Source organism: Tauraco erythrolophus, chromosome 4 (genome assembly GCF_009769465.1).
Source record: "Tauraco erythrolophus isolate bTauEry1 chromosome 4, bTauEry1.pri, whole genome shotgun sequence".
Taxonomy (NCBI): domain Eukaryota; kingdom Metazoa; phylum Chordata; class Aves; order Musophagiformes; family Musophagidae; genus Tauraco; species Tauraco erythrolophus.
Window position 1 is genome coordinate 76,320,767 of NC_141468.1, and position 17,009 is coordinate 76,337,775.

Here is a 17,009-nt window from a genome sequence, read left to right on the forward strand (position 1 = left end):
ACTGGCCTTAGTTACAAAAAGGGTCTACATGTGCGCAGGTCTTTCAAGGTCCGTGGTGTGGAAATGCTGACTGTGTTGGAGTTACTACTGAAAAAGCCCCATCAGTTGGGCTTAATGGCAACCACGCTCACTCCCCCTATCTCTGCCCCTAGAGAAAACATACTTGTGGTGAGCGGTGAAACAAGTACCAGGTGGAAACCGAGCTAAAAACATTATAGAGCGAAAAGGCCTCTGATGTGGTTTCCCTCTTTAACTACGAACCTACAGCTTGTAATGGAAAATGGATAGCCACCGACTGTCACTGACTCATGTCCTTACCATGTACACCAACGTCCCCAGCTATGTCAGGGGAGCTGCCCTTGACAGACGGACATGCAAGCAAGCGAAGGCAGGAATTTGATTAGCACAAATAGCATATTTAGCACTCCTGCCTGGCACCGTCGGCTGACCGAAGTGTCAGCGCTGCTGTAACGCACATTTAGACCTTTCTGGTTCCCCTGTGCTGCACTCAGGCTACTGCTGCGGCTGCCTTTTTGAACTCTCTGGTCAGTTCCCAGCTTCTTGTCTCATGTTCATTAATAAAGCACATCTCAGCCTGCTTGAGGCAATACTCTAAGACGTAGATGAAATAATCCTTGCATTTTTACTGCTTCCATGTAGAAGCACTTCCATTCCCAGCACCAGAAAACTAGCATGATAATAAAAAACGTATGAAGAAATTCAAAATCAAATATGACAAGTACTTCTCACTAGCAAAAAGGTCAAGATTGTCTTTCAAAAGGATCTTTTTCCTACAACAAATGAATGCTGTGCCTTGTTAAAAATCACGACAATACAAATTCATTCCAGGATAACAAATCTGTGTCAATTTAATTACTGCAATCTGCACTTGCTGATAGAGACAATAAATAAGACAGAATAAGACTGACAATATTGCTTAGAAGTGAGCGTTGTTCCTACAAAATACTCTAAGGTGTAAATCTTGAGGGCCAGATTCTCAGTTTCGCATATGTCAATACAAAGCAATGGAGGACTCTTCCCTTTGTGTCAGGTAGTGTCCTGGCCGTAAGATTTCTTACTTGGCTCCTTACAGGGCTGATGCAAATGACACAGACAAGCCACTCTTTTCACCAGGAAGGAAGAAAACCCATTTATGTACAACCCAGGGGGAGCACAGGTTTTTGATATGGTGATTTATATTCAAATAGGGTCTACAATACATTAACTTACTGGTTTCTACCTTTCGTGTCTTATAAACCAGGAATTCAGAAAAAGGCAAAGAGAAATTAGAAGCATGTTGAAACCTGACGCCCACACCACTTTGTTCACTCTACGCTTCAGGTCTAAGAGACTTAGTCAGACAACATCTGAAAAGCAACCACCAAATTCAAAACCCTATGGCCATAAAGAATCGACCCCAGCTGACACAAAGCAAATCTGTTGTTCCACAGTCAGGACCCTGCAGCTTTCCGATATTGAAGGGTATTTTGTTTTTTAATGACTATGTTATCTTTGGTTTACTGTGTGGCTGCTGAGATGGAAAAACAGCATTCTTTGCACTTTCTTTCAGCTCTTGCAATGTGCTTTTCCACCCCTTTAAAGTACAAGGAGCTGAACCTACATTTAGGAACTTTCCAGAGATAACAAACAGGTCTCACTGGGCAGTTTTATGTATTTATTTTGTCTTCCTTTACAGAGAAAGACAATGGGCAAGGGAGTTCAAATGAAGCTCAGAGAAGCCAAAAAGGAAACCACAGGTTTTATTTTTCTCTTCAGAGCTTACGTTTAGTGAGGTCTCACCCCTCAGTATGAGAGACACTGTGCAGTGTTTTTTTGGGGTTTTTAAATACTTTGGGTCACCCAGAGAGATTCTGTGAACTCCAACAATCCTGATGTTAACTGAAAGATGCAGATAAACAGTCTTTAATTCTTCTCTTGCAACTTTCTCAGACTTCAGGAGAGATACCTGGAGATAACATGTTCCAGTTTCAGTGACAAAGGTCTTTGATGACATGTTTTGGGAAATAAATCAGATTGTTTATCCTTTGGTAGTAGTTTTGCTCTCTTTGGTTCACAGAGCATAGGGAGAAAATTATTTTCTAACGTCTCCTTCTGTTTATTCCTTTCCCTCCAGCTTCATAATTCCATCCAAAGGGAACGGTCATCAAGGTGAGACTGACAACCCAGTGTAGTTACGTGAGCTCCTGTGCATCTCTCTGTGCTCAAAAGCAGTTTCAGTAATTCTTTTACCTCCCTCAATCACGACTCTGTTCTTGAAGGCCCTAAAAGTTGAACAGGAGCATCCTGTAGGCACTTCAGCTTATGTATGTTGCCCACGAGCAAAGGATTAATGTTTCACTTTGTGCTTTGTAACGGGTCAGGCTACGCCAGCAACAGAGTTGGAGTGGTATAACACCCTTCTTCCACACCGTGGTAAAACTCACACCGACTTCAACAGCATGGGAATACCACTCCTTCCCCCAGATCTGGGGGACTGCTTCTTTCCCGATAGATTACTGGCTTGTAATTAGTCCAGTTTATAGCACCAGTGAGATTCAAAAGTGTCTCTACTGGATTGGAGAACCCAAGTCTAATAATTAACCTGAGGAATAACTTCTGATCTTTTAAACAGGGCGTATCTTACAACAAAGCTTCAGATACACAATCTGCTTTAAAATACTTGTCACGGCTTTATCCCAGAAATGGAGGTTCTTCTTTCCTTCAAAGAAGGACGGCATAGACAAAGTACGAGACTTTCTTGCCCCTCCCCGCCTGTTTTGAAGAAAATCTTTCATGTCTTGGATGCAAAGAAATGGAGGTATTGGGTTCTCTGGGCAAATTGTGAGGTATGTGTCAGGTTGGTGATCCCTTCTGTCCCTATCCATACCCTCTATCATGTCACTGTATGCCAGAGGACTAGTGTGGGTGCTGTATCACATGCTAGGGTATTAAATGCATGGTTGGTAGGCATACTTCCAGCAAATAGTTTACTGCAGACAGGATGAAAGATTTGATGCAAAGAAGGAAAATCAATCACCTAAACAATGAAGTAAGGGGTTCAACTTTATTTCAGGCGCTTTATTCAGGAGGTCTTTGGCAGGGACTGTTTTATTCTCCTTGCCAGAGCGCAGCCAGCTGAGCAAGCAAGGTATGTGTGCAACTTGCAATAGGTCAGTAACTTCACAGAGGTCAATGAAATAGCTCACATGCTGAAGCCAATGAAGCCAACCCACGCTTAGGTAAAACATGTGCTTACTGAGCTTTGCTGAATCAGCACCTACCTCCTGAATGAAGTCCAAGGATTGCTGCAGCTTCCACTTCCTCTTAAAAAAGCTTCCCTTCCCCTCCTTAAGGAAACTGTCTTCTCTACACCGTGACAAAATAATACATGAGCAATACCAGATGCACCCTGCATTAATTACCAAATCTCTGCTTCTTTAATCCAGTCTAACAGGACAGACTGGTGCATGTCAGCATGGGCCTTCGTCAACCCATGACCTTCAGCTGATGTTACAGCTGCTGTCTTGAAGAACATGACCTACTCCTTAATTTCCTAACACAGCTACACAAGGCTGTCAAGGATAGAAATTAAACTTAGCACCGGGTTCAACACTTTGTCCAGGATCGACATCACTCAACATCTAGCAATGGTTATGTGCTGCAGTGTCACTGAGTTTGCTATGGAAGAGACATCCATGGTAGACAGAAACAGGGATTAGACAATGCCCACATGAAGACATTGTCTCTCAGTCTGGGTAATCCATGCACATAAGACTACCGCGTGCTCTTTGGACAGCTGAATTACTATCTCTGTGCCAGCACCATTCCCATGCTGACATAATCCAAGTCAAGGAAATTCCATTATTATGCCATAAACATGTAAAATTAGTTTTTTTTAAACGTGACATTTGAGTTTGGGAAAAAGCCTTTGCTCTGAAATCCAATTGTTGACTAACACTGCTAAGCATGTAAATAGCTCATTCCCGGATCCTCTTCTGACCTCTTCCTGTAAATTCCACTAGATTTTAAACCACAAGTTTGGCAGAGCTATTGCCTAGAAGGAGCTTTCACCATTCCCACCACACAGCCATAGGTAATGTATGCAGACATAAACACCTGGGGGCAAACTCCCTCTCATTTCTTTATTGATTTCCATCAACAGCTTCGCAATGAGAATGGACTTAGCCTTTTACCCTAAACAGGGATCCTCCTTGTTAACACCTCTGGTTGTTGAAGAAAGTAGATTTGCAAAGAAACTGTTCTTGTAGCATTGATCCTGGCAAATGATTCCACATCACCACCTGTGAACTTTCTAAATCAGGATTGTTATTCAGTTCGCAGCTCACCACTAAATTCGTCCTAAGCTGGATCCTACGCATAGCCAACACAGATTCTCTACAGAAGAAACCACAAAAAAGCTAGCGACACTTCTGAAGCCTGGTTTACAATGGGTGGTTTACCTCCTATCTAAGAAGGGATGAGGCCTGATGGACAACCTTCCTGTGACTAAGGCTTTCACGATGGTACTCTCTCATGTGCAGTCTCTGGTGTCTGCTAACACAGCTGGGTTCACAGTTCAGTCACACGAATTCTTTGATGTCTCATTATGCAGGTAATCCCATGCTCCAGTTTTTCCCTGAGGCTCCTCTCCTCTCTCCAGACACTAATTTCCACGAAACTCCTAGGAATCTTAACGTCGCTGATATTGCTGTATCATGCCACAATCAGCCAGCAGTTTCAAGAAGCACTTGGCAAGATGGAGACTAGGGAGAAGGGAGACAAGGGGCAAGCAGGCAGTCCTATCGCATAAGTGTCTTTTTCTGAGAGAACTCGGGTAAACACACCATTATACACTCCAAAAAATGTACACTGAGATAGCAGGGTGGAACACCATTTCTTCACCGAGCAGACAGATCTTACACCTTGTTCCATTTTCACCACTGGCCTTTAGATTATACTGCTCTTTAAAACAATTTCAGACACAGAAATAATTCATACGGTGATGAGAAGCAAAGAAACTATATCTTTTCACTTGCTGTAAATCTATTTGTTTATTAAAAAAATCACCAGCCAGGAAACTCTCAACTTCCTCACCCTCTAAGAATCCACTCCTGGCTCTTTCCCTCTCTTCTGCTTCATTCTCCTTCTCCTCAACACAAGTTCATGCTTTGCTTTAATTAAGCAAAAAATATCTTACACTTTCCTTTTGTCTGGAATTCCTCTTTTTGTTTCTCCTCGCTACTACTAAAAACAAAAATCTAGCACTGAAGGTATCTGGTATTAATGTTTTTGTATCAACAGATTTGACAGAATTTGGTTCCAGTGACCAAATATGACCATGACTCAACCATAAATTCCACATTCACTTTGTTGTCCACTCCAGATGTGAAGCTTCATATCCAGAACTGCTAATGCAGCAACATGTAGTATTTAATGGAAGTTATTTATTACCACATACACAGGTCTGCTTGCAATACTTCATATTTCAAGGCCCACAGTTTCAAAATGAGTTTTTACTCTCAGACCCTCTGGGTCTTAAGGCATTAGTCTGAACCTCTACAGTCTCTACTTTTAGATATTAGGACCACATTAAACTGCACAGAAGGCCTGGCATTCTGGGTAAGAAGTTTTCAATGCATAAGCAAAATCAGTGGCTGCTTAGGAAGAATTCAGCAATACCATAGAGGGAGAAAGATAAAAGAAAACAGCCTGAGAAAAGTAACCAATTTACCTGGAGTATTAACAGCATCTGAATAATAGAAGGCGGAACTCTGGCTCTGGAACGTGATAAGGCATCTTCCAATTTAATGTTGAGGGTAATTATATTCCTGAAGTGCAGAAGAGCCAGCTGCCGAACCGAGGGCTCCTTCCCCTTGGAGACAGAAACAAAGCAAGACGGACTATGAGCAGTATGAAAATGAGTTTCAAAAATCCTCTGTCAGAATTCCTTCCTCCACTTCTGAGGGATTACAAGAATGGTAAACCTGAATGAAAAGCAAAGGAAACATAACAAAGGACACAGAGCAGCCTACAAGTCTGCACAGTTAATTTGATTTGGCAGTAATGAACATTGCAGACAATGACAGTCTGACTGTGTATGAAAACCATGAGGGGTTGGGGTGGGGGATCATACCTGAGCACAGGATATACAGGAATAATTTGTACTTTAGCAGTAACGAAATGTATCTTATTTATTTTGTTAATAAAAAGCAGGGTTGAAAAAGGGTTGAATTCCCATTATTTCTCAAGATTCTGAGTACTAGCTGAGTACTATACCCAAATTATGGTGGGAATCCTGTCTCAGCTCACCTGTGGATCCTCCTCTTCTCTACAGTTTGGGAGACTTCACTATGAGGCAGAAGCAGAGCTAAAGTTTCATGTCACATTTTCAAAGACATCTTTTTGCAGTTCAAGAATACCTTCTCATTGAAGTAAATCACATCTGAAGAACACAATGCTAGCTCTGCCTGCAGAGATTAACACTGCTTGCCTTATGAGGAGTCGTAAAACTTTCTGGCATCAGCATTTTTTCCTTGGGTATATATGGCTGTACATACATATTCTTGCCTGCAGTTACAAGTGCTGCCTGCCAAATATTAATGCTTCTGGAAGGTCTGGTATTCAGCTGGTATTGACTCATCTCAGTTCGGAATAAAGAAGCCTGACCCAACCCCACCCATTCCTTCTCGCTTTGTTAATTATTTACACCGAAGAAAAGAAGGCCCCAAATCTGCTTCAATTGCTGATAAATAGAATTTACAAGAGCACATAAGCACCAGCTGGGCTTTTGGAAGCAACCTCAGAACATCAGGCACCTAGATCTCTTTGAAATCACATGGGACTTGGGGCTCTTACCCCCTCCAGGTTCCTTGGAAAATTCAAGCAATTATTTCCATCTGAAAGGTGAGGAGACTTGTGTTGCTAAATTATTTTCAAAGGCCTCAGGAGCACCAACAGTGAAAAGAGGTATTTGGTGCAATTTTCAAAAAACATCTGAGTGAGTCCTAATTTAGTCAAGTCAGTACAGAAAACCAGGTTGAGAGCCTACCTGTAACACTATGTTTCCAAATGCCTTGGATTTAAATTATGTGGCACTTAGAAAAATCTCCCATCATGTTCTAAGATGTTTTTAATACCTTATTACGTCTACCGTTTTGAAGTTTCTACTGCTAGGACACAAGTGAATAGGTGAAGTAGCCCTGTATGTTTTTAGAGCTCTTCTCTTTCAGAATCGAATTCGGTGTAAATTTGCAGCTCTTCTACTGAATTCAGATTTCATACCTGTTATTACCTGCAGATGCAAATGGTAATGTTGATTATATGTGGACAATCATTTCAGGCATGAAGTCCACTTGGAAAAATGGGAGAAAGTTTTCAAAGTTTCCCAACGTACGTTCGGGCACCAAAATCCCACTAAGATCTGTGGGCATCTAAAAGCAACTCCAAGATCACTTACACCTCTCTGGTACAGATTTCCTTGGGACTTAAGTGATAAGCAACGCTCTGTGGCCATCACTAAGTTAGAACAGTGAGCCTCGTCCAAATCAGATCACGTACCTATTGTGGATTTAAAATTACTGGAGTAAAATTCTGTGCTCATGTAAACTGGTCTAACTTCACCAACTACTGCTGTTCATTTATAGTAGCATAGAATTTGACCTTGAAAATACAATTCCTTTTCAAAAGTGGACATCAGAGATGAATTCACACTGCGGAGAAATAAATGTATATATTTAAATCAACACAGCTCCACTTATTTCAATGTGTGCATATTTCAGTTTGTCATTCGTAACCTTTTTTGACTTTTAGTGTGAGCTGACAGAAGGACTAACCATCCTCCGTGCGCTCCACTCCTGTTTTCAAAGTTCCCCTTCATCTTTTTCATCCAAGCACTTCAAACCTGTTTGCATAAGTAACTTATTTGCATGACATGACTATACAGAACAGCTGCACTGGGAGGTTAGCCCAAGGAGAGAGAGTTAAGGATTGCATCAATCTGTTGATGAACCAGTAAAGTTGCTTTTTCCAGTTTTTCAAGGTTCTATAGAAACAGAGTAATTTTTCACCTGCACAGGATAGAAAATAGCCTGAAGCATGGGCAGGACATCACTGAAGAAAAAATCCCAGGTTTCAGCTAAGGTATCCAGCAGTTTCTGCCCTGCAAAAACACAAAACAAACTAGTGAACCATTTAGGTTGCAATCAGCTAAATGCAAAGACTAAAATACGCAGGAAACAATGTGGATCTGCTATTATACACAAAGACGAATCATGTAACAGCTACTATCAGCAGTACGGAATTAGTATTCCTTTCACTGTATTGGATCATTCAGTATTTGTGTCTTCTCAGATGACACATCTAGCCTTCTTAGTAGACTCTCAGAGACTTTGAGGTTAAAGCTTACAGAGAAAAGCCTCGTGAAGAATAAAGAATAATAGCCCAGGTTACCTCCTCCTCTTCTTACAGTGATGTTCTCCTACTGGACAAGACTGCAGAGGAGAGCAGTAAGAGGAGCACACAGCAGGTTAAATGTGGAAACATTCCTGCAGAGAAATCTCCCTCACTGTGCTCCCCTCTGCTCACCAAGCAGTGGGTCAGCAGGGCAAGCTGTGCTCTGTGGAGATCCTCTACAAAGCATCCCCTCAGATTGATCCCCAGCTTCCCTGTATCTCCACTTAGATCGAAAATCTCCCCTTTCAAAGGATGCAGTCAAAACCTGGGAAGATATGAGTTCCCCATGGTCCTCACAGTGAGGCCACTCTCTGTTCCCTCCCCATCTGCAGCCATCTGGAAGCCTCCCCAGTGGAGATCAGAGAAGCTTGGGCGAGGTCCTACAATCAAGTTGGACACAGAGTTTCTCACAGAACATTTTGTAAAACACAGAGGCAAAGGCAGGAGCTGAGATCTAGGGGAGAGCAAGTCTGGCTCGATAGCTGAATGCTGGCTTCAAATCCCTATTCTCCAAAACATCCTGTGTGACCTTGGGCAAGCTCTTTAGCATTCCTGTGCCCCTAGCCCAACTGTGAAATGAGGGCAATGCCACTGCACCTCCACCAGCAAGTATTATGGAGATAAATACATCAATGATTATGAGGCACTCAGACAAGACAATACGAGGAAGGAAATTCAACAGCAATCAATCAATCTTACTACTGGTGTCAGAATCATATACTATTCTTAATTTTGGTATTACAGCATCACTTAGGGCCTCAGCCAGGGAACATTTTGCCCAGAATTGCACACACATCACAAAGAAACTCTGCATGAAAGCATCTAAACTCCGAGTTAGCCAAGTGCAAATCTTTATTATGGGATACTTGATCTCCCTGCATTTTTAAGCACATGACAAATAGCACCAGCTCTGGCCCATCTGCAACTCCTGAATTATTCCTGGGTAGATGCCTTTAAGTGCTTGCAGTGACAAATGTGGATCACTGCGCTATACCGCAGCTGCTGGCTTGTGAACCATGCCAAAGTCTTCATTTCTGCACCACCAGGCAGGAGTCCTCTCTGTCCTACACACTCACGAAGAGTGAACAAGACTAAACGGGTGTTCTCAGCTTTGGTATTTTTAAAATCGTCTTGCACTAATTCTAGTGAAATACAGCAGGGAACCAGGTCCAAAATTTCCTAGCAGCTGTAGTAGTAATACTACTAATAATCAATACCATTGCGTTATAATCTCCAAATACTAGTGTCTCAAACAAGTTTCAAAGATTTAAATCCGATCAGGAAGGAGAAGCCAAACCACTCTATGCCTTGAGGGCAGAGTTTTAAAAAGAGTTAAAAATGTTAGCTGCCCACAAGTTCAAGTTAGGTGGAAACTAAGCCCTTACGAATTGGGCTCCAGAAGCGGGTGCTGAACATCGGTCCTTTTCAAATTTTGCTACTAGAATTGCACGAAGTCAAATCACCTTGTTAAGATAACCATGCCTTTACTGTCACACATTCCATTCATCTTGCGGGCAGCTTGTTTCGTGAAGTGAGGGATTCCTGCACAGCAGCTCAGAAAGGCTGCAGAGTTAACTGCCTTGCGCCAGGCAGGCCTTTTACTAGGGGCTGTGGAAGAATTCTTACAGTTTGTTGATGATGAGCAGCTTTCACATGGAGGAAAGTGACTTCCACGTCCTTTCAAGAATATGTTTGTTTTACGGTCAGGCAAAGATCCCTACATTTACCATATTTGCTGGAATCAAGGAAGCTGGGTTACTCTAAATGCTCATTTAAATGAAGCACAACAGTCAATTTTGTATGACATAAAAATGCACACTGTACTTTTGACAGTGCTTCTAAAAGTTAATTGAAACTTCTGAAAGAAATGTAAGAATTAAAAAATTATTGTTTCTTTGTTTCAAAACAAGAGCTAAAATTTTCAAAACTTCTTGCCGGACAAAACCTCTCCGAAGCATGCTCTGAATGTTCTTAGTTCTCTTTTGAAAGCTTCAACACTGACTGGATAGGGAAACCCAAATCATTGGATGCGGGACAACCTGATATTTGAGGGCAGGACCACTGCTGCTGCAGATCCAGCAGGGACGCCCTGCTCAGAACACCCTGCTCAGAATGCGAGCGCCCAAGATTTCTGTGCTCCATCTTCGTGTCAGGTGTTTTGGGAGCCATGGGTTACTGACTACAGGATGGACTCCGGGGTGCTGCTGCCTTTGCTGCCAGGAAACTCAAATTCCAGCCTTGGGAAACTCACATCCAGCAGCAGTTCCCCAGGCAAGCTAACAGAAAGCTGTCAGAAAGAACTCTGCCTCTGAATGAAATTTCTAAGTTACAGCTACTTTCCCATAACTTGTCAGTTTTAGTGAGCTGACATTTCCAAGGACAGACTTGGAAAACACAGAGCAATTTAATCCTCACCTTACCAGCATTTCTGACCATATTTTAAGAGGAAACCACAAAATAATACACCAAATTCAAAACCAAAATAAACTTAACAGATTGCTGAAATTTTGTATTTGCTAAACATGTTCCCATATTTGAAAACCAGTTAGTGGTCTTACATTTCAATTTTTCTTCTCAGCTTTGATCTCAAACACCAGTGACAGTATTTTTGATTTTCAAGCTAATAAAACCTGAAGAAAAAGGTTTTGGACTTTGGTAGGTCTCTGCAAATAATTTGCTGATTTGATACTTAAAAAACAACTTGCTTTGTGATTTACAAAGCAGCCATGAAGGCCTCGAGATTCTTGCAGCTCCCCTTGTGCTCTCCAAGCTGCTACTTTATATAACTGAGGAATTCTGTGTTCAGCTTAGGAGAGTTTCAGTACTTTTCTGGTTTATTCTTTTAATGTGAACTTTATTCTCTTTTTGCAGTGTTCAGGGCTATTGTCTTTTCATCAGGAAAGCTGGGTCCCATTGCACCATCTTAATCTGATCCACTGTACTGTCAGTAATGAAAGGTCACATTTAGGATTTATAGATAGCTGAAACTAATGGAAACAGTTGTCTCCAGGCTACTGCTTAAACAGTATGTTTAGACTAAGTGGTATTATGACTGCAGCTTTGGAAAAGGAAAGACATATTTCTTTAAAAATGCCTGAAATCTCCCCAAAGATCTTCAGACTGTTTACATGGGCAATAATTCTTGAAGTTATTCCGAAACTATTTCATCCTCAGAGGATGTATGCCTACGTCTAGGACAAAATGGCATATTTAACAGCACGTCTAAATGCTTCAAAATAGCACAGGACACGAAACGAGGGTGACTGTAAAATGACACATTGAGTGGAGGTTCTCCTTGATGTTTACTTCCAGAAGGTGACATCTCCAGAAGGTGCAGACAGACAAATGAAGCCTTGACTGCAAAAGAAGAGATAGTGTCTGACCTCGTTTACGTAAGCATGAATCCAGAATAACTCTTAAAACAATCTGCAGCATTATTTTGGACTTGGCTGGACACTTAACTAATTGGGATCTTAGTGCTCAGGGTTTTTTTTTTGTTTATTAAGATATCTCACTCTATTTTTCCACTTTTCCTTAACATTGAGCAGGCTATAATTGAAAGAGAAGGAAGTGTCCATGCTCTAGGTAATCCTTCCTTTATTCCCTCACTGCTGCTCCAGGCAACCACCTCTCCCTGTGAAAGCCAATGGGAATACCAAGGCAGGACACAACAACAGACTGCAGGAATGAACTGAGACAAGCTAATCCATAGTCCCAGGAAGACAGCGGAAAAGCATCACACTGCCTCCAGAATGCATTTGCCAAAACTCCCGTGACAGACATAGAAAACCATGCTAAAATCCAAGTTACCTTCATAAAACCGGATCTTGTCCCTTAGGATCACCATGCCTTTTGTAAGCAGCTGATTCTGTAAATAAAATATAGACTACCTTTACTCAATTCTGTACTTCCCTACAGCTGTCATAGTTCACATTTTCTTCATTCTTAACTTTTGACAAGAAAGGAGGTCTCTCATTTTAACAATCAATCATCAAAGGACTCCTCCTGTGTTCATCTTGCTTAAATCACTTGGGACACTTGTCAAATGATGATACAATCACCTACTGCTTTCAGGATACAGCACATATTCAGCGTGGTACAAAGTGCTTCTCAAACTTCAAATGGCTGACCATGACAAGCATGTACTCTGTCTTAGAGAAGCAGAAAGAATACTGCTTCAATAGACAGTGTGTACTTACTGCTAAATGTCTTTCCTATTAGCTATATTGCAATGAACTTAACTGGTTTACTCAACAACTTAAATTTCTGAATGTCTGAAGTCTACTGAAAGACAGCAATGTCACACAGAAACACAGTGACTGCACAAATCTATTTCACGGCTTGGGCCTTCACTCTTTAACTACATATGTATAAAATCCAAATCTCATTAGTCCATAAATGACAGAACACAGAAAAGTCAGTGGATATCTCTGAATAGTTTCAAGGGGCTCCAGATCAGCATTCAGAGTGGGTGAAATGGTTTTGCTCAGTAGCATATAATGAAATCTGATTCAAATTAAAGAAATCACATGCCTACCTGCAGATATTCGGTGAAAAAGGATCCCAGTTCTGTTTTCAATAATTGCCTGTATTAAAAAGAATAAGAAAAGGATCTGTGTAATTAGCAAATTGTGTTAGCTGTGCACTGCATGGAAAAGAGGAAGTCACCAAGAGCAAAATATTTTCACAGGAGCACAGAGCCTGTCAATAATGTCTAACCACAAATAGTGCAAACAGGTCAACAATACCAAGACTCCCAACCAGCATTTCTGTGTGTTGAAAAACACCTGCTGTGCTTTCCCATGGCTCAGTTGCACGAACACATATGAAGGGAAATTGAGATTTGACCAAAAGAAGATGCTTTCCATCCTACATCTAACTTTTTAAAAAACGCTCGAGTTGTTGTCCTGCTGTGCCAGGCCTTCACTAGTGCCTGGCGTTGCACATGTGGGAAAACTCCCAGCACTCTCTGCCCATCTGTGGGTCTGAGCCAAAAAATGAGCCCGTGACTTGGCTGATGTGTTCAGACTCAAATCATCCCTGCTCTGCGTAAGGTTGAAAAAAAGAGCTGTGACAGAATGCTCAGAGAGAAACCTGAAGCAGGATGATATTCTGTGGGTTTTGTTGCAAGTGTCAAACTTGGCCAGTTTTTGTTGAAAGGGTCACGATCTTCCACTCAGGAGACCCACAACAGTTGACGTTTCATATCATTTCAGCGAAAAAGCAGGTCAGAATTCAACAGCTCAGCTCTGCCTTTCGTGTTTCTTCTACACTAAAACCCACAAAGCAATCTCAGAGAGCAAACCAATCTCACAAGTGAAAAAATTCCCACAAACAACCCTCAAATTCAGAAACTGAATTCAACCCGATCCACAAGCCCAACGTTGGTATCCAGGTAAAACTCACTACATTGCTAAAAAGCTGTATGTCATTAATTCTCACACGTTGGATGCTAGATATACTTCTCTGCACTCGGGTCTCTATTTAGATGTGTAAATGAGAGCTCGGGCCTTATGAAAATGTAACCCTGGATGAGCTTTCCGAACATTTGCAAATCTGGCCTGGAGCTCTTCTGAAAGCCTGTCTCTATGTGACCACCTCAGGTCCCATGAAGAAATGAGGTCAAATTTGACTTATCATGGAATCACAGAATGGTTAGCATTGGAAGGGACCTCAAAGATTATCTAGTTCCAACCCCCAATTAGGGTAGTTAGGTAAATTGCATAGTCTGTAACATGATATCATATTTGGGTTATGTCTTTAACTAACAAATAAATAATTAATCAAATTATTGAACTAGTAAACAAATACGCGTCTGGTTTAAGAAGTCCAGCATATTCCTGTGCTCCATGAAAAAGTCTGCAGAAGTTGGATCTGATGTTTTTAACACCACATGCTTCAGCACAGCCTCTTGAGATCTTCTGAAAGTTCAGGGAAAGGAGGAGCAGGTCAACCTTCAGGAGGCCAAAATACAGTATCTTATTTATTTACCCTTAAGCACACGCTCAGACTGACCTCATAGCACCCTGTGGAAGCACTCTAGGCATAAATGAAATACAAAATAAACAAAAGGAAGGAGGTTTTCAGATGCTCCTAAGCATCAAAATACTTTTCTGCTAGAAACCTGATTAATTCAGACAAACTATCTATGGACAAAAATTTTCAAGGCCAGCTCAGGATTTAGCCACAGTTCCCTCGTTGCTATGAATGGCTGCTATATGGCTAGACCTCTTGGGATGCTGTTACAACATATGGGAGAGGACAACCCTTGCAGTGCCCTGAGACTCCATCCTCAATTGTACCCACCGACAAGCCCTTGGCAGTAGCTAAAACCCACCTCCCTCAATGACTGTTAAAGTCTTAAAGCCTTAAGAGTACCTCAATGAGTACAAGGATGCTATAGCCAAATCGTGACATACTCACTGTCCTGGTTTTAGCTGGGACAGAGCTTTTTTTTTAGCAGCTAGAAGAGCTCCATGTTTTGGTTTTACTCAGAGGCTCTCTCTGAGAAGAACGTTGATAGCAAGTTGATGTTTATAGTTGGCACTGAGACCTCAAGGACTTTTCAGCTGCCGTGTTCTTGCCAGTGTGCAGGAGCACAACAGGATAAGGGGGGAGCATGGCTGGGACGGGGAGTCCATGACTCTTCTTACGATTTGTACTTAAACTTAAGATTGAGGCCAAACTGGCCAATTAGTATTCCATATCATGCAGCTTCATGCCCAGCATAAAAGTGAGGGTCAGCCGGAAAGAAGGGCTTTTGCTCTTCTGGGACTCTCACTTTCGGACTCTCAGAGTGCTTTCTCTCTCTCGGTCTCTATTTCGGGCCTCCCGTTCATCCGGGATTGCGGTATCAGGATTTATCTGTTTCGGGATTGCAGCTTTGGGAAGAGAAGGGCCTTGGTTAAGGGGTGGTGAGCAATTACACCGTACATCACTCGTTTGTATATATTTATCCTTGTACATATCCGTACATATATATACTGGTAGCGGTAGTAGTAAATTGTTCTTATCTCAACCCTCGGGTCTCTTTTCTTTTCTTTCTTTGATTCTCTCCCTCATCCCTGGGGGTGGGGGAAGGTGAGTGAGCGACTGTGTAGGGTTTGGTTGCCGGAGCGGCCTAACCCATGACACTCACTCAAAGTGGGAATTTACTGTTCAAGTGGTGTGATTTTTTACTGAATCACAAGTGATGGCACTAAAGGTTTTTCTTACTTAGAACATGGATGAACCATTTTTAAGTTAAAATAATGAGAAAGTTGCAGTTTTGAATTCTCCTATGACAGCGGCACTGTTTCAAAAAAATACTGATACTTTATGCTGACAGTTTTGCCTAATTTTCTGCCCTCTCCTCAAGCTAGCAGCTCTTTGAAGTCTAGTCCTGGATTCCTCACAGTCTTGAATCAGTGATTTGCAAATACATTCTCTTCTCATATTTTAGGTTCTACTCATAATTTCTGGCATTTAGAGCAGGAAATACAAAATGATGTTCTACTTATCCAATAACTAGCCCTCTGATAAAACAAAATCCCACCACATCTCCATTTTTTTCAGCCATGAATGAACTAAACAACCGACTTGTAGTTAATTATATGCACTGGACTGCACCACACCAAGCAGCACTACGGCTACAGCAGCAGCTCTGTGTACAGAGTGGAAGAAGAACCAACAGCACAATTAAAGCATCTTGCTCTTTAAAATCCTAATAATATAGAAACTTCATGCTGCTTAATTAATCTATTGTGAAATGGTGAGGCCCTCAGGCCACATCAGAACACTGGTGTTCAATGTTCTCTGTACCCATATTCATGCAAAAGAGAATCACAACAAAACTGGATCCAAGACATTGCTTGCATTTTTTTTCACCCTTGTCTAATCTCCTTTAACAAAAATCAGTTAGGTTGTCACCTGTCAGATCCTGGATAATTCAGATTACTGAACCTTATCTAGCTATACAGACATCACAGTAGAATTCAGGCAAAAATCTGATCAAACCTAAAAGAGATCTCTGATCAGCTATAAGACATCGTTTCAAGTGCATCCAATTTTGAAGCTAGTCATTTTGCACTCTTATGAAGCTTGTATATCGTTGATATCAGGTTTTCATTGCCTACTTAATGACTTTGTAAATTAAGGTGATAATATAAATTCATATAAAATATGCTAAAATAGCTCCTGACTTTTTTTGTATCTTCCTGCTGCTGCTTCTTTGGTTCATTTTGAAATTAACTCTTGCAACATTACTTAGAATGGAATGTCTAACACTGTACAGTATCTGATTTTAACTTTATAAGTTAAATAAAGTTAAATCAAGTAAATGAAAACAAGTGATTTTACTGGGTTTGAACTCTTGTTGCAAATGAGGAAATGCCACTAAAATGTTCTTTGTTTGCATTAAGACAGTATCCTGAAACACAGAGAAGAGGCAGCTATAAATATGTATTAGCTTTAATACAGGACATCCTGCTTCCACCGTGTTTCCTTTTCCTTCTTTTTCTTCCTTGATTTACAAGTGGTGTAAATAAACACTTTGAAACGACATATGGTGCATGAAATGA

General features: G+C 41.3%; 1 protein-coding gene across 1 annotated transcript in view; it reads right to left on the bottom strand.

Annotated features, from left to right (window-relative positions):
* The window catches only part of PRR5 (proline rich 5), a 52,536-nt gene that overhangs the window by 22,887 nt on the left and 12,640 nt on the right, over positions 1–17,009 (bottom strand). Inside the window, exons 3-6 of the mRNA XM_009987433.2 lie at positions 12,989–13,037; positions 12,262–12,319; positions 8,067–8,158; positions 5,732–5,872 (exon numbers count right to left, since the gene is read on the bottom strand). Coding sequence (XP_009985735.1) covers positions 5,732–5,872; positions 8,067–8,158; positions 12,262–12,319; positions 12,989–13,037 — 340 coding nt within the window. The remainder of the gene's footprint in view (positions 1–5,731; positions 5,873–8,066; positions 8,159–12,261; positions 12,320–12,988; positions 13,038–17,009) is intronic.